Here is a 20595-nt window from a genome sequence, read left to right on the forward strand (position 1 = left end):
CAGCAAATGATGAGAAAGGATGAAACAGTTCTCCATATGCCAATTAATTTACTGAATTAATGACTACTAGCTATCCCGGGAAGTACACTCTCAATCTCCCATTGCTATGTTTGTTCCATCTTACATAAATAACTAAAGAGCCACCAAAACAAATTAAAATAAGATGTTTCCCATTGAAAAGAGGCATCCTAACACCCAAATGTTGGCTGATCTGGAACGCCTCTGGAGTCATCTGCTGCACACCAGAAATAGTCCTGAAACAGCATGTTTTTGTAAGACATAAATTCTTACGACTACAAAATGGATGTGAGAACAAGCTATGAAGTATAGCAGCATCAGCCACTGTAAGATTTCTCTAGCAGTGTTTAAAGACTACTGAAATGGGTAAGTTCAGGACTGTAAACTCTAATATAAAGTCTAAAGCAATGCCTTTACATAGAAATATAGGGACAAATGGTCTTGGAGTGTAATACAGATGGATCTTAAATGGCTGTCAGCAAAAAAATCATTAAGATACCCGGCCTAATGTTTAAGCAGTCGTACAATATTGAAGAGTTGACTTATAACAACTGAATGTGGTTGGAGCTTCCTTTTCCAAAAAGCAGTGCAGTTAAGTTGGACAATGTATATTGAACATATGACAAATCAGGGGAAAAGTCTTGAAAACAGATGAGTAAAGTACCTGTAGAATGTAAGAAGTTGTAGACTATTGAACAAGACAGGATACTTTAACTGAAGGGCAGATCAGAAGTCTTGAAGTTGAGGTCAGTAAGTGGTTCATTCCTGGACATTGCATTTTATGGAGCAGAACAGATACATCGAAGATCTCTACTTGAAGAAGCATTTGACGAATGCACCACAAATGCAGTTAAAGAACAAATAGGTGATTTTCCACAGAGTAGAACTAAGGTTTAGCAGACAATTTTACACGGGATTTGGAATGCAGAGCAGACAGGAAAATTCAAGAAAGACAGAAAACATCTGACATTTGTCAGAAGGGAGGGGAAATAAAGTATTTCATCCATAGACACATTTCAGGCAGGAAGCCTATCTGAACAGAGGTAGCCAAAAACCACTTTCAGTTAGCAGATAATATACTCAAACAACAGGGAGTGAGAGGGACTTGCTGCAGCTACCAGAATAGATACGTGTATACTAAAAATAGAATTAATGAGAGGAGGAATACTGGGACTATTAATGAAAAACATAAACGAATAAGAAACCCATGGGAAAGGAAGGCATTAAGTTAACATTAGTTTTACAAAACCTTAACTATGTTTATATCTAAAAACTCTACCTCTTAAAAAAAAATAAATTTGTGTGAGTATGGGCCAAAATTCTCTATAAAACATTTACCACAAGGCAAGCGGTCACAGTGAAATGACAATCTTCGTTTGCTGAGGAGTGTTCCTTGGCACCCGGAGACGACCTGATACAACTAACATTAAATACCACGAGTATTTTCTATTTAGCAGACAGTTCCTTGGTTTAAGCTATCCCACTTCATGGAAATTCAGTGCAGTTTTATCTAATCAGCTGCACTGTGGAGGCAGCATGTGGGTAGATACTATTTCACAAGAAACGTAATGCCCACATGCTGACATACACAGGGGAACAAGGAGAACAAGAATTCTCTACATTTCCAATTAAAATTATTAGCTTATTACAAAATAAATAAATTAGAGCCCTCATGCATACCAAGCTATTTTCTACTTTGAATTTACAAAGTGAGTCAAAGTTTTAAAACTTTACATGGCTTTGTTGTAGGGCCATAAAGTCAATCACACACATCCTTCTCATAGCATGTGAGGAAACTAGGATTACAACCTATTCCTCCACATTGCTAGTGCTTTCAAGCAGCTATCAGGTCATTTTCCCATTTTATGTAGAAAGACACCAAAAAAAGAACAAAATGCAAGAGTGATTTTACACTAGGCCAGAAATGCCTCAATTTTACAGTCATGGTCATGTCCTGTTGGGACAGCTCCGGCAAAACCAACATGTTGTGCACTGGAAGTCTAAATTTATATTCACAGAGGAGTGCAATGATGATATGAAAGGCATTATTGTAAGTGCACTGTATCAACAGAATTGAGCTAAGTCCATAAATGTGAATTTCCATTAGGATGCTAATGACTTCAGAAACTAAAGGTAATATTTGAGTTTCAACTGACAAGGCTTGCTTGGTAGAAGGGGATTTGGTTTTCACAGCAAATAAGGACAGAAGCAGGATTCCGCAGAGTGCGTGCTCACTGAGTGCCACAGGGACCTCTGTGACAAGGTCAGCAGGGGAGGCAAGTCCTCTCCACCAGAATGGTGGGTAGGCTGGTGGTCACAGCAGCATGAAAATTTAATCGTGTTATTTTGAAGTGCTTATTATATGGCCTACATGCTGTGTTCATATGTATTATGAGTGGAGTCAGAACGTGGCAAAGTACAGTGGTAGAGTGTCCTGCATAGAGAGTTTCATGCTTAATAGGATAAGACTTTTTCTATGAAGGCAGCAACCTCTCTGGAAGGTTTCATATGCTGCTTCTTTTCTTAAGGAGAGTGAACAAGCAGCCAGTACACTCAATTCAAACTCATTATTGAAAAAGGCGCCTTTCACAAGTCTGTTGTAGATGCTCTGCCTAAATGCCCATCTGCTTCAGCAGGAATTCTGCCTTGGTGAGTTTTAACTAAGAACTACAAGACTTCAGTCTTTTTTGGAATATATGAAATTGATCTTCAAATCGGCACAGTGCAGAATCCTCTTAAAAAAACCGCCCAAAATAAAAACCAAATCATGCATTCAAAGCTACCATAAAACCCACAAACGCGTCTCTGCAAGCTTATTTATTACAGACACCAGCAGAGATTGTTACAAATGGTTTAGGCTTTGAATACCGTTACCTGTAATAACCAGGCATCACAATATGCACGCCTGCACTTGGCTGACAGATGTTTGGTACTTCCTGATCATCCATTTTGCGCACAGAGTCCGTGAAAGGTCCCGTAGCATTGATAACACATTTGGCTTTGACATCAAATTCCTGCCCTGTGAAAGAAAACAGTATCAATCACCTAAACCATTTGTTTTCCTGCTCACTGACACCCTCTGTTATTAATCTATCTATGAACTTAATCTACTGTAAAACATATCCTGCTTGTCTGAACAGAACAGCTGGAATGATTTTTTAAAATTAACAAAGTTTTCACGTAACACCAGATTTGAAAGAAAATGTTTTACAGTGAAATTCCATCTTATCTGCAAAGGCAGAAGGAGGGAGACTGGATGGAAGAAGTTCAGCTGAAATCTGCCTCTCAAACAAGAGAGATTTCAGTCTCAACCCATAGACTTGGTAAATGGGACTACTACTGTACAGCACGTAGCATTTTACAATATCATCTTTGCTCGACAGAAGGGTTTGGATGTAAAGCTTAGCCTACCCTGCCAAAATGCTAGGATTTGAGTGAAAAATCTGACAGAAGTTAAAGATGATTGACATTAATGGTATGCTACTGCACTCTGGGAAGATGGTTCCTTTGTCGGTTCATTGATATTTACAAACAGCAGCATTTCCTGCTCCTCCCTCGTTTCATTATTTCTGTGTGTCTTTAATGAAGAGTAGGCTTTCCTGAAGCACACTGCTTCCCGCTCAATCACAGTGTGATAGAGCCTGCTGCAGACTGCCATCACCTCCACCCACCGAGCAGGGTGCTGCGGACCAAAGGGCACTTGGGGTCACACCACTTGCCACCCAGTTGTCTGGCAAAGCTGGGCAGAAAGCTGTCCTTGCATCCCATGCCTTTCCCACTGCCAGGAAGGCACGCACCTGTTAGGACGTCCCTGCAGCGCACACCACACACACGCTCCTTCCCGCTGGCCGGGTCTGTCATCTTGAGCAAGCGCAGCACTTCAGTGTAATTGGCGGTGGCAGCACCATACCTGGCAGCAGTGAGGGCTATGGCAAGGTTCATCCGCGCATCGTTGTGCTGTCCTGCAGCAGGGACGGGACCAGAGGAAGGACACCAGTCACCTCCAGCCACAGACTTGTGCTATGGAAGTGTGTCAGAACCGATCTGTCACATCTGTCCCTGTCACATCGAATAGGCTTGATGGCTGCCCGCATTTCACGAGAATTATTTAAAGATACATCCCCTCTGCTCCATCAGCAGCAATGCACCCAGCTGAGCTCCGATGTGGGCCGCTCCGGTACCCAAGACTTTACAACAAGCACAGCCTCTGAACATATGAAACTGAGAAGTAGATTAGAATAAAACTTTGAATCAGGCTCACCTCCACCTAAGGAGCAGACAAACCACTTTTTTCTTTACCTTTTCCTGTGCAATCGTGCTGCAATTCTGTAAACATATCCAAGGATTCATTTGACATTCCAACTAGTATTAATCAACAATCCCTATTAGCAAGTATACCACACAACATCCAACAGCCAAGAAACAACCTGTCAGAGACTGTGCCAATTTACAAACTCTCTAGAACTGCTTTTTCTTGCATATGCATTTTAACTTCCTAACATACAACATAAAGCATCAAAGAAAGAGAAGTAAGTAGACAAGAATTAATGAAGGATTCTTAACATATATCATTAAAGATTTATTACTGAAATTCCCTCGTTAAAGAAAACCAAGAAAGAGGTGGAGGGACCATGAGGGGAAGATGATTAATTACTTAGAAATACTGGCTTCACCTGAGACTTTTCCTATTTATTATTGCCACTGAAGTTAAAAGTCCTGGATGCTGGCTGGAAAGAATTACTATACATTGAATGGGCCAGGCTCTGTGTGTCCTGAATAATTAATTTAAAAGAAGGCTAAACTTCCTAAGGTATGGTTCACTTCCCCACGTGTTTGGACCACTTCTATTAAAGATAATACTGATAAAGTGATGAATTTGCAACAGATATTGTAGTTGATTTATGTTTCCAGCATTCCCAACATTTAGTATAAATGGTTTATGTAAAGTTTGGTCCTTCTGATTCTGCCTGTGCAATCTTGAACCACTACGCAAATAATCTGTTCCTAGCTAAAAGGGCAAAGTTATAAAGATGGGATCAATGGCCTCGAAGGTGCCGCGTCCCCTCCCCAAACTCCTCATTCTAACACAGCCCAGATGATACAGTGCAATCAGTCTTCAACTACAAGAAAAAAAGTTATGCGAAGCGTATGGAAACAGCAACATGATAAAGCACCGATGAAGAAACAAACAGTAACTCCAATTCAACTAAGCAAACAATGCCCAAAATAAACTGCATAAAAGAACAGCAAAACAACTGAGCAAGATGTCAAGAAAAGTTGGGGATACTCCATCACACATGATGCGTAATATGAAACAACCATCTGTCAGAAGTGGCAGGCAAATCATTAAATAAATACATCAACATTTATGCTGTGGTATTGGCGGGGAATGGATAAAATGACCTTATGCAGTTTACCTCAAACTTTCACATTTTAATGCAGGCTTGAGCGAATGTACACCTAATATATGTAGAGGGAGCACTAGACAGTAAAAAAGATAAAAAACAGCGATGAGCTGCATTACAGCAGTTGCTTCTACATAAAGCAGAATACAGGACATGGTTCAGAGTAACCCAGGCAATGCTCCTCTAGGCCAAAGTTGAAGGCTTCAGAGGGCAGCGTTCTGGAGTCATCTCTCTTCACGGTGATGCTTGACCTGGGGGACTGCCTGACCCACAGGGTGCTGCAAGTCTTGATGTTACAGGAGAAGGAACCCAGCAGACATCAGGAATGCCACCCTCAAACCAGTGCTGTCTATGTATAAACAAAACCCTAGAGTACCCATTTCCGTGCAGCAGGATTTATTATTTCATTGTAGAAGGACCCTAGGACCAAGGGGGTTTCCTTAGTCTCTTTTTGATCCTCCATCAATTAGTTCTTGCCATCAGTGCGTAAGGTGGTATCCCCTACAAACTGGTCTTCTCCAGCTAACATAGGGTGTGGATTCACCACACAAAACCAGCCCAACTCCGACTGTTAGCCAATATTAGCTTTGGTCTATGGGAAGTCTTGCTGTTTGAATTTTGCAAGCTTGCTTCTTCCCAGTTTTGTGACTTATTTGTCCAGACCAAATGCAATCCAGAGAAGACAATCAGCAGAATAAATAACGTGAAAACAGCTGTGATTTCTAAAAAGAACAAACATCTAAGTAACAATTGTTCATTAAGCCCCAAACCCGAGAGCTGCTCAGCATTTTGTTGAAACTCCTAATGCCCATAACATCAGAATGAGTTAAGGATACACTCAGTGCATTGCAGGATTTGGACCACTGTGCTCAAGATAACATTTCCATGCTTTCTCTGAAACTCTCATCCATTTTCCCCTCATCATTATTCTGATGCGAGAAACCCTTTCCTATTACTCAAATCTCAGCTGTCCAAAAGGAACTCTGAGTGCCTATGTAATGTATTTGCAGGAGGAGGACTGGGAAATAACCAGTTCCTGATTAACTACACATCTAGAAAAACCCACTGGCTTCAGATTGATGTGATCATGGTGTGGAGTCCTCGAATATTCCGCAGTATAAACAGCAGAGATCTGTAGAGGTCTAGATTTGAAAGAAATGAAGAGTGACTTACTGGCTCAGAAATTTATCATCTGTAGAGAATAATACTGCAACACTTTGGTAGAGATGGAGGTCACAGTACAATAGTTTTTATATGCAAAGAACAGCTTCTTCTTTTTTCTTTTTCTTTTTCAAAGCCCCCAACTCACACATGTACATTTTTCCCCCAGACAATTACATTAAAACCCTGCACTTCAAATGCAATTATCTTTCTTCTTGATGTCTGAAGAAGCAGTTGCTGTTCCTCCATGCATGCCTCCCAGTATAAAGGTACCACAGCCAAACCATTTCTTACTACAGCACCATTCACAGCTGACAAAGCATATTTTCTGCCAATTAAAGTAAAACTAGCTAATTACTACTTTGGAGTCAGGAATGTTTGTTTCAAAGAGACAAGTTACCAAAGAGAGTGGTATGTGAGCAACAGAAAGATGAAATGGTACTGCTTCCTACCTGTCCTTCAGACTCTCCCCTCTAATAAACCCCCTCTGTAGCGCTTGTACAGGAGGTGGCTCAGTGACGAGAGGTATTGCTATGGTACAGGGTGATATTGGCATGTGGGATGGGGAACCTGCTCTAATGCCCGTCCCCTCCTTCAGTGGAGGTAAGGAGAATATGAGGGATGGTGGGCACCTCCCTGCCTGGCATCACAGCTAGGAGTAACCAGGCAGCAAGGTCCCAGCACACGTGGTTAAAGACAGTGTAAGAAATAACCAAAGGGGCCTACAAGAAAGCTGGAGAGGGACTTTTTACAAGGGATAGGACAAGGGGGAATGGCTTTAAGCTCAAAGAAGGTAGACTTAGATTAGGTATTAGGAAAAAGTTCTTTACTATGAGGGTGGTGAGACACTGGCACAGGTTGCCCAGAGAAGCTGTGGTTGCTCCATCTATGAAAGCGCTGAAGGCCACTTGGACAGGGCTTTGAGCAACTTGGTCTAGTGGAAGGTGCCCCTGCCTGCGGCAGGGGGGTTGGAAGTAGATGATCTTTGATGTCCCTTCCAAACCACTCTATGATTTTGTGTGTCCTGGTACTTGGATGATCCTTACCACTCTAGAGAGAAATGGAAGGGTGAAGCAAAGATTCTGCACCTCAACCTTTCCAATTCTTCAGTGAAATGCCATTGTCCCCAAATAAGAACAGGACCCAAGATAAAAGTGCCTCCAAGCTTAACTTCCTCCAGAAGAGATGTGTAAAGCCTTCTTGACCTGAGCACTGTTACCACCTTGAGAAGATGCTCGGGAAACCCAAGCTATAGTTTTGTGGTGAATGGCAAAGTAACCAAGAGCTTCCATGGGAGGTCCCAGATTACCCACCTAAAGATATCTCTGCATCCATCATTCTCCACATCAGGCACTAGTGCCCCAAAGCAAAACAACGAAAACAATGATTGCCCCTTGTTACCAGAGGTAACCCCTCCATGACACCATGGGGCTTTTTCCCAAATGTCGTAAGTCAAAAAGTTATTTTATAACAACAAAATGGCTAAGCCCAATTAATTTGGTGTCTTTTTCTGTAAATGAGTAAGCTCCTGAAGATCTCATAACTAACCTGTAGGCACTACAGTGAAATTCTAATTATGACCTTCACCGCAACAGATGTTTGCGAACACCCTGCCCTGGGTGGTCCAGAACTGTTGCTGGAGGCTAGTTTGGAGAGCACTTGTTTGCGGTGTGCTGTGCACACATCAGCTGTCAGCTGGACGCATCTCAGTGGTGGTGCGAAAGGCAGTCACACCTCAGCATCTTTGGGAAAAGCATCCAAGAGGCAACTGATGGCATATGCTGAGTTTTCTTTGCAACTCCCCCCATGATACCTCTCAAAAATAAAAGGATTTTATTTTAAATCCTTTATTTTAAATCCTTCATTTTAAATCTTTAAAATTTAAATATTTTATTTTTATTTACTTTAAATCCTTTATTTTAAATCCTTTAAGATATTTCAAACAAATTAAAGAATCATCCATCTTGTTATTCATTATTGTCATCTGCTCGTAATATAGTAACAATAGAGTGACGCTTTAATTTTTATTAAGGGTAGTCAACCTAGCTTTTATTACAACATTGGCCTAAGTGCTTTCATTAAATTATCACTAAATCCTCTTTAAAAAAACCCCACCTTATTCTTAGAAGACATACCACTGACGACATTTAGTGTGTGAAGACATTTTGTATAAGTGTGTCCTACATCATGTTAAGACCAACAGTGATGCCATTTGGTTTATAATTTCTTTTGTGTGTGTGTGTGTGTGTGTGTAATTTAAGAAAATTCTATTTTCATTCCTTAGTAGCAAATGTTGTATTTCTTCAAAGACGAACAGACAATGTTTCCGTTGGCACTAAAAGAATCCTCCCACAGAGTGCACATAGTGTACATTCAATTTTATTTTTATCAATGCTGAACCACAGCCAGGAGTGGTAACAAAGCCCACAGACTTAGAAATTTGTTTGTGACTGATTCAGTAGAGTTGTGTGAAAACCACTGCATTAATAAGGCACTCCGGCAGTTCTGGTATATTCTGTCCTCTGTCACACTCCGACACCTATTACTTTTATACCAATTCCTGCTTCCTTTTCTGCGACTCTATTCAGTTGAAGATAAACAGCACTGAGTAGCCAGTGACTGCATTTTATTTATTTACTTTTTAAAGATGCTGGAAGCTCTTTCAATCCTAAGAGGGTAACTTGTGTTCATTTTAACCTTCTTATGTTAAGAACTAACACTTTGTTACTGAGTATATCTGCTGCCCAACAAGCAGTCATGTACCAACAATGCACAAAAGCATTGCAGTGATGGCCCCAAACACACCTGGCTCATACCGCAACAGTATAGCTCTAATATGTGAGTTTGCAAACTTCTTGCTTCAAAGCACAGGTTGGTCCCTGCAACATACATGAAAGCCTTCTCACCTTTTCTCAATTTACAGTCTCTTCTGATTAGGCACATCTAGTTATTGCTGTGGAGGTCAACTTTAATGGTGAGTGGAAATCAGCCATGCAAGAAGCTATATGACAGTCTTAATGAACTTTCTCAAGAGGGCAAATCTTTTCACAGAACCACCTACCAAGCTTCTTTTGAAAGGAAAAATACATTAAAAGAAATATTTGAATGAGACAACCAGGCCCACAACATGGTCACAATCTTATATCCCTACCTAATGCAGCCAAATAAGGGGGTTGTTTGTTGTTTTAAAAAGCAGAGGTAATAAAGGCAACAAATACTTGCAAATTAATCTCTTGCTTGTGTGTTACTCCTTTACTGACACTAGTGAGCACCACTTACTGAACTTACAATACTTAACTGCATCTCAGAAGGCAGTCCCTTGAATTTGGAACATATCCAACAACCTGTCCCCATGATCAAGACAGGGATGCTACTGAATCACCACAATGATGGCACCCACTGTCCCCAGAAACACTGATATTCTAAAAGATATTTTACAAGTATATTTCTATACCCATGTTATATATTTGTGACAGCCTTACACTAAATAACTGCATGCTCACAGTAAAGAAAAGCAATCCACAAAATCAAATAGTTTCATGTGCATGAAAGTTTTCTTGTTGTCTATACAAACCTTACTAAAACCTCACCAAATTTAAGGTTGATGAGTGATAATTATACATCACTCTACGTAACTAAGTTACCATGCCTGCCCGCATCCTCTAGTTTTTAAATAAATACGTAATTGCATGAACAGTTTTATTACAAGCATTAAGACAGGAACTCAACATCTGCTGTACATACGGTAATCAGTTATAGCCAAGTTTAGGTGTTATGAATCAGCTGGAGTGACTCAGAATTGCTCCAGACTTCTTTGAGAAAGAGCTCAGCAAATTCTTTTCCCCAAACATAAGTAGAATATGTTTGTAGTAAAATGTTCAGAGGTAAACATCAAATCTGACTCCTAAGTCACAAGTCATTCAGAACGCCCTCAGACCTGGACTATTTCTTGCTCTCTGAATTTGAAGTCAAAAATTTCCTGAAAGCTGACAGACTTCCTCAGATACGTAGCACGCACGCATTTGTTCTTGGCCTGCTTCCGAGGGACGAGCGCTCTGACTCAGCTGACTCCATTCTATCACACCCACGTGTAACAACCCAGTGATACCGCAGCAGACTGTTAATGCGTCTCGTACAAATCACGTATCATTTGATTTCTGCTTTCCACTGTGTTATCTGTGCTGCTGAAACATGGCCCAATCAGGTGGGCAGAATGACACACATCTAAAATATGCACTGGAAAAATCCATGCACCCCACGTATTTTAGTTCTTTGAGATCTGCCCTAAGATGAATGTATTTTCAGCCCTTGTTTTGTAGGAGCTGTAATGGAAAGCCTTGAGTTTGGTCTTCTCACAAGTATTCTAGCAGATTCAAACTCAGACTTGACACATCAAGTTTAAATAACCCAGTAGCAGTCATTTTAAAGAGTTTCTTGCTTCTTCCATTTAGCACCAGCTTAGACCACAAGAAATTAACTTTCGTATTCCTGTGTCAGAGGTGAAAAGGTAACCAGCAGCATCCAACTTTCAGGTTCTACTCCTCAAGAATCTGAAAGAGCTGATAGCCATTTATCAACAACAGCCACATTTATCAAACCTTAACACACACAGCTTTGGCACACGCTGCAGAGACCACCCAGGACACTGTAACACCACTGTTTTACAAGATGAACTTATGGAACTTAAGATCAAGACTATTTCCATAAGGCAAGATTAAAGGAATAGAGGAACCTGTGACTAAACAAATTGCATGTATGGATAAAACCAAAGAAGATCACAGTGAAGATTAGGAAATGAAAGTACAACATGTTCCAACTTACATACAGAGTTACAAACAAATGAGTAACATAATCAAGAGACAGGAAACTCATAAAAGCTTTAAAAAATAATAAAAATCACAATAGCCTGAGAATGCCTAATCAAGTCTACTGTCAAGTTACAGTACAGAAGCTAAAAGCTGTATTGAAACTAAGATACCAGAACAAAAAATAAGACACAATATCCAGGCACATCAAGTGAGAGACAAAATTTGGAATCATTGTTCTGTGCTACTGCTTTATAATTATGTTGTTCCCCACTTCTTTGTATCAGCCTTCAACCTGTCACTACAATCATATTGCAATGTCAAGGTAAGTAAAAGCACAGTGTTAAAATGAAACTAAACATTGTCACTGTCAGTTTATGGAAACTGTGCAAAATGTCACCATGAGCAACTGTCACAGCAGGTCTGCTGCGGCTGTGCCACCGCACCAGAAAAATGAGATGATGGCAACACAGCTTATTGTGGACCCATGTGGCATCAGAGCAGACTAGCACTCCCAACCCTCACACTAACAGCTGAATTCGGGGAAAACTCAGATGCAGTGCAAACTTTGTGCTGCACACCACAATAGCTATTTTTTAAGCCCAAATGAAGCAGTGATGGGTTTGTCAGCTACTGCATGTTGTGTTCAGCAGGTGGGATGCTGACCTCCACTGCGTGACCCAGTGGAGAGCAGCTGGAGCAAGAGGGACCAGCGAGGAACAGCAGTCATGGGAGGAATGGAGTGCCATGCCAGAGCTGATGAGGGGCTGTGCTGCTCCCAAGGACAGGGATGTGGCATGCTGCACATGCCCAGGAGAGGCAGTTGTGCTCGCACCACAGGGTGCGAGCCAGCAGACACCCCATGCATCAAGCAGGCAGGGGACAGGGTTGCTGCTGATGGAGGGATCCACACCATCCAATTGAGAAGCCAAGCAGCAGCACGTTGAGATAATTCTCCCCTACATGTAGAGAAACCAGAGCATGAAGGGATACAGAAACAGGCCATGAGGTGTTGGGTGTGGTGAACTGCTGATGGGAGAGGAAGAGCATGGCAAGGAAGATGAGCAATGCGCACCTTCTCAACCCTTCCCGAGGACTGGGGTGGCTCCAGCCCCGTATATGCTGATGGACACAGGGACACCCACCAGAACAGGGGAAGGAGCAACATGATGGACAGGCATCCCACAATCCGTTTTTCTTCAATATACATGTAATCATACCTGCAGTATGGAACAGTGTACATATTAACTAATGACCGACTATTAAGTTCACATAAAACGCACACATATAAGTTACAGCAGAGTTACATGCTTCAATGGAGTCTTTCCCCTAAAAGCCACGACACACTGGGGAATGCTCAGATGTTTGTGGCACAATGTGCAAATAATGTCGTTTTGCTCAGGAATAATCTTAAATCTTTTAGGTAACATGATCTGAAGAATTATTCCCCATTCACTTCTTAAGGGACATGAAACCCATCCTTTGCTTATACGAGCATTAAAAAAAAGAAAAGAAAGGCACAGAATTCACTAGAATATTCATCATTTCCAACCTTAAACCCACAGCGTACAAACAGATGAATCCAGCAAGTCAGAAAGCAAAGCCAATTTAATCTGTGGCTCCCCTGAGGTAAATGTAGTTCACAGTCCTGCCCCCACCCCAACCTCAGCCATAATCCCTGCTTCCTGGAGGTAAGAAAGCACTGGAGTGAGGAAAATTCTGCAGCAGGATATAATGATCCAAAATGACAGGGACAATAATGACAATGAATTTCATGTCTCCCAGTCATGAGCTGGGGATGCTTGACTGGGCTGACTTACACAATTAAATTGTTACAGGTACAGCAGGAGCTGCAGTTATCATCGGCGTGCTTTTGGGAAGGATGCCTCCAGCACAAGGAAGAGGAGCGCTGTGGATGCATGGTCCCTTTTGTTAAGAGCAAAGGGCCGCTCCTGCAGGGCCGCTGCTGCAGCTGCACCCTGACAGAGGCAAAACTGGGTTAAAGACACGAGCCATTTTTGGAGATTGATTTTATCCCTTTTGAAAATGATAAAAAAGCTCTGATGGCTACAGCACAGCGTGACTTGAGCCACCGTGTGCCAAGAAGCTTTACAAGAAGAGACCCGGTGGATTTTCTCAGAGAATTGGGAAGCACCGTTTATAAGAGATCCCCACCAGTGTTTTTACTAAGGCCAGCAAGGGAGAATCCTATGGCTTCTATAGGTTCCACCAGACACCTGCATTCTATTTTACACGCATTCCACTAGAGGCAGCTCTTCTCACCTCTCCAAGCCCTCTCATAGCAGGCTGCCCATTTTGCTCAGGATTTCATATACAACTCTATTACACAGAACATGGGACAAAATGTATTTGAAAGCAACGGGATATGGAGAATGCACATAGTATTTTCCAGGCTATACCTACAGTTAGTGTGCCTGCAAGGCTTCTCTCATTCATCCAGCTTCAGTTTTGAAATACCAAGAAATATGGTGAGCCGCGTATTTCACCTATAGAATGTCTTTTTAGTGACAAACTGTCAAAGAGTTTTTATATCCAGGGAAGGAAAAAAAAAAGTCATACAGTTGTCTGCATCTGTAATATGGTAATACCCCTATTACAGCTCAACATTCTCAAAATATTAATTTGTCAAATATGAATTATAAAGTTATAACATTTCATAATTCAGGACACACTCAAATACTAGGAAAAATAGCTACAAGAGCCTAAATAAAAAAAAAAGGCATTTATTCCATTTTTGACAGCTTAATGAATGCCCTACTCTTTTGCATTGATTTTTGTGTGTATGTGTGTCTGTGTGCGTACATGTGTGCCTGGGAAGGATTTCTCATGGGGTTTGCTGTAAACAAGGAAAGCTAAATCCTCTGCCAAAGCTTCTTTTCCTACCATTAAATAACCTCCATATTAAAATATTTCAGGAAAGAATATATACAAAAATACTGAGAATGCAATATATAAACAATTACTTACACTTCAGCAAGCATACTGGAAATCTGTAGAACAAGACATTAAACAATAAAATACCTTGATGTGGTAAAACAGTCACAGAAGTAGTATATGTTAATTCCTGCTTTTGTAAAATAGCAGTAAATTCAAAGAACAGGGTCAACAAAGCCCTAAAAATCTCAAATTCATGACTGATTCCAGCAGACAAATCTTCCTTACACACCTAAAGGCTCATCTTGCAAGGCAAAATGCATTAACAAAGTCTGCAAGCACCTAGAGATAGAAAAATAATGCATCTTAGAAAGAACTGCACCACTTAGAATTTCTAAATGCTTTAACTTGAAATATTCTGGCCAGTTGGATTTCTGCTTTAATGTTTTTCCTAGTTCTTAACATCATGAGCTATAGATAATTTAAATGGAGATTAATTCTTCCATTTAAAGTACTTTAAAATAATTCTGCCTATGATCTTGAGCTCTCAGCCCAGCGTCTCTGCAGTGCCTCTTCTCCAGTTTTCCTTGAGCTACCTAAGTGGAACTGACAGATCACTGCTCTGCTCAGATAGCAGCCACGTTCTTCCCCCAAAATGTTGCCTTTTTGCTAATCAGGAGTATCCTAATACCAACAAATGCTAAATGAAGTCTGACATGTACCCCTAAGAAACAAACTTGTAAGTTGTAGCTTCAAAGGAAACCTTGAATAAATAGGACACATTGTGTACACCCAGGCTAACATCCAACATATGCTTTAGTTTCCCGATGCTGAGACAGAGCAAGAATAGCCCCTGGTAAAGCCTGTGATTTGCTAGTGCTGGTACTTCCAACATTTATAATGTACCTTTTCTTTTTTTTTTTTTTTTACCCTGTATAAACAATTTTTAAAATGTAATTAAGACCACAGCATCATTTTAGAACAAAATAGATCCATGAATTATGGATTATTTGACACGCCACTAGTTTGATCAACAATTACAAACCAAAGCAAAGAGCTCATCTTTCTTCTGCAAAAGAACATTGCCACCAGTAAGTCATAACTGCACAGGTGATTTTATCAAATTAAAAAGTAACTGAAATAATGAATGTTTTTAATTCTTCCCTTTGGTGGTGGTGATCAGCATGCCCAACAGTGAGACACTGCTAGAAAGTGATAGCAACTACAGATACAAAGAAAATATGGTAGAGACAGGAATAAAGAAAAGCAAGAAACCAAGATAAAACTACATGTAACTGCACATACAGATCAGTTGGGATGCTCCATTCTTAAAGGGCCAATTTATTTAGAGAAAACAGAGAAGGGACGAACAGAGAAAATAAAGATATAACCTGCTTTAAGACTTTTTCACCACTATTTAATGCTCTATTTTATGACTAATCCTTCTGAAAGGCCTAAAAGGAGTTTAATTCAATCTTTTCATTCCCTTCTCTACTTTAAGTTCAATTTCCTTCTCCTTTTGTCCTCCATTCCTCAGTTAGTTCTAAGATGGGGTGAGATAAGAATTGATTTAACGTTGTAGTTGGAAAGTTCTTATTCTGGATTAGGTTCAGCCTCAAAGCACCCAAATGTATATTATAAACTCACAAATTTGATATTTTAGTCCTTCAGTATCGCTTTATCCTAGAAAATTGAGGATTGATGGAGCTTTGAGAGGTTTTTTTATTTTTCTTGCTGTAAATTACCATTTCTTTACATTCTCATCAGAATGTGGATAACTAAGTTGTAGTCTTCCAAGGAAAAGAAAATAAGTCCAGCTATCCTAGCATGAACAAGTAGTTTCAGTGGCAGCAAAGCTTCAAGTCTATTTTTGATTCTCTCACCAAATTTGCCCGAGAGTCCTGCTAGCATTGCAGCTCTTCCTCTGAGGGAGAATCGTCAAGAGTCTTTACCCAATTTCATGAAACTTGTATGAATGAACAGAGCAATTACACAGTCTTCTTTCTCCATTAAACTACTCTTCAATAAATGGTACATTTCCTTTTTTCTCCCCCCCCCCCCCCCCCTTTTTTTTTCTCTATTTTACACTTTGTTTACAATATGCAGCTTGCAGGTTTGTTTCTTATTCCTTTGGAAGGCAACAAACCCATCAGAGATATCCCTCAGGCATGTAGAACTCTGCGCTGTATCACTGTACAGACGTTTTCCACTAAAAGACCACATGCTATATTGGTGCTGAATTTTTAGATTTATTCCAGCACTGTTTAAAATAATTATTTGTCCAAGAAACTTGAAGACTAATTTTAAGACTATCTTGTAAATGCATATCTTTGGAATACTGGGGTAGAAAATAGCTATGATACATACAAACTATTTATTTAATCAGAAAAAACTTCAATAGATTATAAATAGATTTCAAGTCTTAGTGCTCTTACGAGAAGTGTAATTACAGCTAAGAGAACCACTTCGTACTTGCATGCTCTTGGGATCCCTTAGACTGTTTTAAGTTATGTTTGATAGTTATGCTAATGAAAAAATAAATCCGAGTTACTTCTCTGTATGCTATTTACAGCAGCTCTTGCTACAGTATACAAAAAATACCACATAAACCCATACCAGATTTTGCTTCTAAATAACCTCTTATTTCCTCGAGACCTTAAAAATAAGGTAGAGAATATGCACTCTCCATCAGAGATATTAAAAAACAAGTCCATCCTTTAAATCTCACCCTACTTCCAAATAAGAACCTACACATATCTGATCCCACACATATAATTTTTTTTTTTTCCATTCTGCTGGGCTTTGTATGAGGCAACTTGAAATTATCAACATATGCTTTTGCCAGAAGCCTTATAAATACCGAGTCCAGTGTGTTTCAAGAGCCCCTCCTACTTCTTCCCAGTACAAAAGCCCCTATTGATAAGATGATGAATAGTGTAAATGCAGTTCTAAAAAGGGAAAAGAACTACTTTTACAGTCAATTTTGTGTGAAGACATTTCTGCCTGCCAAAAGGTCAGAAACTACATCTCAAGGTAAAACCTAACTAGAACTGTAGCAGTACTGAAGTAAATCAGTATTTAAGCTGTTTATTCTTTGGAGAGCTTCTCCAAGCCTGCAAGAAATCCATGTCTTTTTGCCCAGTCCTGAACTCATTTGACATTTTGATATTACCTAGCTGGCCCCATTACCAAGAAAGTTTTACCAAACTTTCTGTCTTGGAAGGGAAGTGGAAGAGGACTGGAAAAGGAGGAATACCAATCCAATTAGAAACACATTGTGAAACAGAGTACAAGTCTGCTGCAAAGTAAATATACTCCACGTGCTAGATAGGCCAACATGACCAAGTGCAGCAAGAAAGCAATTATTATCATGTACCCTAGCACTCCAGCTTCAGCAGTAAGCTTTCCAACATTTAGAATGTGTGCAAATTCAGTGGTTTTTAAATACTGTTTGGGGATGTAACTTGCATGACATTAGAAAGTATTGAGATCATGGAATCATAGAATGGTTTGGGTTAAAGGTCACCATGCTCCACCCCCCTGCCATGGGCAGGGACACCTTCCACTAGACCGGGTTGCTCAAAGCCCCGTCCAACCTCGCCTTGAACACTGCCAGGGATGGGGCAGCCACAGCTTCTCTGGGCAACTTGTGCAAGTGCCTCACCATCCTCACAGTAAAGAGCTTCTTCATAATATCTAATCTACATTTCTCCTCTGTCAGTTTAAAGTCATTAAACCACAACACCCTGCCACTACTTGCTCTTATAAAAAGTTAAAGCAGTTTGGATAAAGCTCAAGACACCTCTACACCAACACAAGCGCTAATATTCCAGAGAAGCAAAGTTTCTGTCAAGTAAGCCAGTTAAACCTCCAATTTTGTTTCAGAACGCCTCGTGTCTCTATGAAGTCTGAAGAGACAGAGTTCAACTCTTTGCTGGGCAGATCCCATGCAGCATCTGTTGCCACACAGCTATGCCAGGGACTGATGACCAGACTTACTTCACAGAACAAGGCAAAAAGGCTTCCTGATTCTTGCATTACAAACAAGAGTGACACTCTTTCCAAATGTGAAAACATGAACACTTTCAAACATGAAAATTGCTGTTCCTAGATGACTGCAATGAGTTCTATTAAATCATCACTCTATTTTGAATGAACACCAAATGACTTGCAGAAAGCATCTTTATTTTCTTCCACTCAGACATTGAATTTGTGTGTTAAATACAAACATACCTAAAACTAGCAGATAAAATAGATTAAATAACTCAAGCTGCAGACACTTTTCCTCTTATGAATTTATAACCCTTTATTTAAAAGGGTTTTCACAGAAAACATTTATGTCTTATAACAATCTCTAGTATTTGATTATAATTATAATGAATGCTGCCTTTGCAGAGCAATCAATTCTACTGGTGATACAAAAAGTAATTGATCCTCCATCCGATGCAGCCAAGAACCACAACTAGCAGCCACATCCTCCTGACAGGTTTGGAGTTATTTGCACAGTGGAAGTGCTACAGCAAAACATTTAACATTACAGGAATCATCACATTTTCTTGTCTTACAATACCTCAGAAGTGTACAATCTGAGAAGTGTACAGCAAAATCATGAACAGCTGCAAAGTTGTGGGGAACCACCAGAACGCTAGAATACTTTTGCATATCACTATACCTACCAGCCAAGAAAGCTAATACATTTTCTCCTACATCCAGTAAGTTACTGACATAAAAAACAATTTATCTACCAAATCAATGCTTATGAGAGGCACATTGAATCCTTCAAGTTGTTCTTCCCTTTAAAAAGTCAACGTATGTGATCTACAGTTGCATACTTCTGTTTCTCCCCCCTCAAAACACAGAGCAATGTAATAATGAAAGCACAAAAGGGCAACATACCATCATAGTAGACAATAGCTCCAACAAGCTCATCTTTGCGTAGCATTGGGAAATGCTCCAAGGCTCTTGACTTGCTAAGGACATAACTACTTTTCAGACACTGACTTCCTGCTACAAGGTCATATAATTTTATTCCAAACCAGTAGTATGGCAACTGCCACCATCTGCAGGAAACAACAACAAAAGAAATTCCCCATGAAGTGAAATAAAGGGTATGCACACACTGTTGTTATGATATAGAACATGTTAAGTAACACAGTATGTTATATTACACTAGTTTTGCTTTGTACCATCATAAAAGTTCATAGTATTGCAGTATCATGTAAACATGCAAGAACTTATGTATTGTTTGCTAGTGGTTTCAACTGATCTATTCTCTGTAGTTAGTCAAGCAGATTCAAGGCTTTATTTATCCTAGAATTATAATCACAAACTGGCTTTATGTACTTCAGTGTAAGGTGAGACACTAAAGCTATATGTCAAGGGAAGACCTTGGCTGTGCGTGCAAACTGAAGGGCTTCCTTAAATGCACATCTTGGCTAATGCCTCCTGCACAAACAGGACCAAATAAATGCAGCCAACCGCTGGCTGGCATGAGCTCCAGCTATTATGAGCTCCTCTACAAAGACAGGAATAAAGCCATACACTAAGATCATTCAGCAAAAACTTGCTGCTCCAAGTAGCCTGTTACAGTGAGTAACTGTTCTTACAGATCTGAAAACCTAACCCAAATCACTTAATGCCTCTTTCCTGTAGAAGGAGGAAACTGTTCTCTCAACACCCAACTGTCATTTGCTGTGGAAGGCGAGTCCACACAATTACTGCACTGAGCACTGGTGGCTGCATGAACTAAACAACACATTACTAAGAACACTAAGATAGCCTGTGTTGAAGAGAAGGATGTACTAGAAAGAATAGCAAAAAACATCCTGGGAATGAGAGTTTGTTCCACCTACAAATCCCCCTCCCCTCCCTGCAGGGTGGCAGAAATGCAGCAAACAGCTCAAGTCTAAGATGGGTTACTAGGCAGCAGGGAAAGCTGCTTGGTTCCATAAGGAAATTTCATGCTTCTACAATATGGCAACATCTCACCTCCTGGAGGACAAAGCTTATGACAGGTTTAAAGACATGCTTGGAAAGAGGCACCCAGAAACTTCTCCAGGGAAATAGCTTGCTTGTGAAAAACAACAATAAAGGAGTGGTATTATAGCAGAGCTTACTTGTAAACAGGTAGCATTATTGGCAAAGGAGCTGATAGGTGAGGAGCTATTTCAAGCAGATTTGCACGCTCCTCAAGTGCTTCTTTCACCATCTTGTACTGAAAAACACAAGTGTACATGCAAATCCCATGTTACTCAATTTTGTTTTCATGTGCAACATTTAATAAGAAACTGTTTATCAAAGCAAAGAACTCA

The 20595-nt window shown here is 40.2% G+C and overlaps 1 protein-coding gene across 3 annotated transcripts in view; it reads right to left on the reverse strand.

The window, feature by feature from the left end:
* GPD2 (glycerol-3-phosphate dehydrogenase 2) overlaps window positions 1–20595 on the reverse strand; it is a 65124-nt gene that overhangs the window by 16046 nt on the left and 28483 nt on the right. For all 3 annotated transcript variants that reach the window (XM_030487116.1, XM_030487119.1, XM_030487117.1), the window contains exons 5-8: window positions 20401–20498; window positions 19181–19344; window positions 3816–3980; window positions 2893–3037 (exon numbers count right to left, since the gene is read on the reverse strand). In XM_030487116.1, coding sequence (XP_030342976.1) covers window positions 2893–3037; window positions 3816–3980; window positions 19181–19344; window positions 20401–20498 — 572 coding nt within the window. The remainder of the gene's footprint in view (window positions 1–2892; window positions 3038–3815; window positions 3981–19180; window positions 19345–20400; window positions 20499–20595) is intronic.

The sequence above is a fragment of the Strigops habroptila genome, chromosome 5 (assembly GCF_004027225.2).
Source record: "Strigops habroptila isolate Jane chromosome 5, bStrHab1.2.pri, whole genome shotgun sequence".
Taxonomy (NCBI): domain Eukaryota; kingdom Metazoa; phylum Chordata; class Aves; order Psittaciformes; family Psittacidae; genus Strigops; species Strigops habroptila.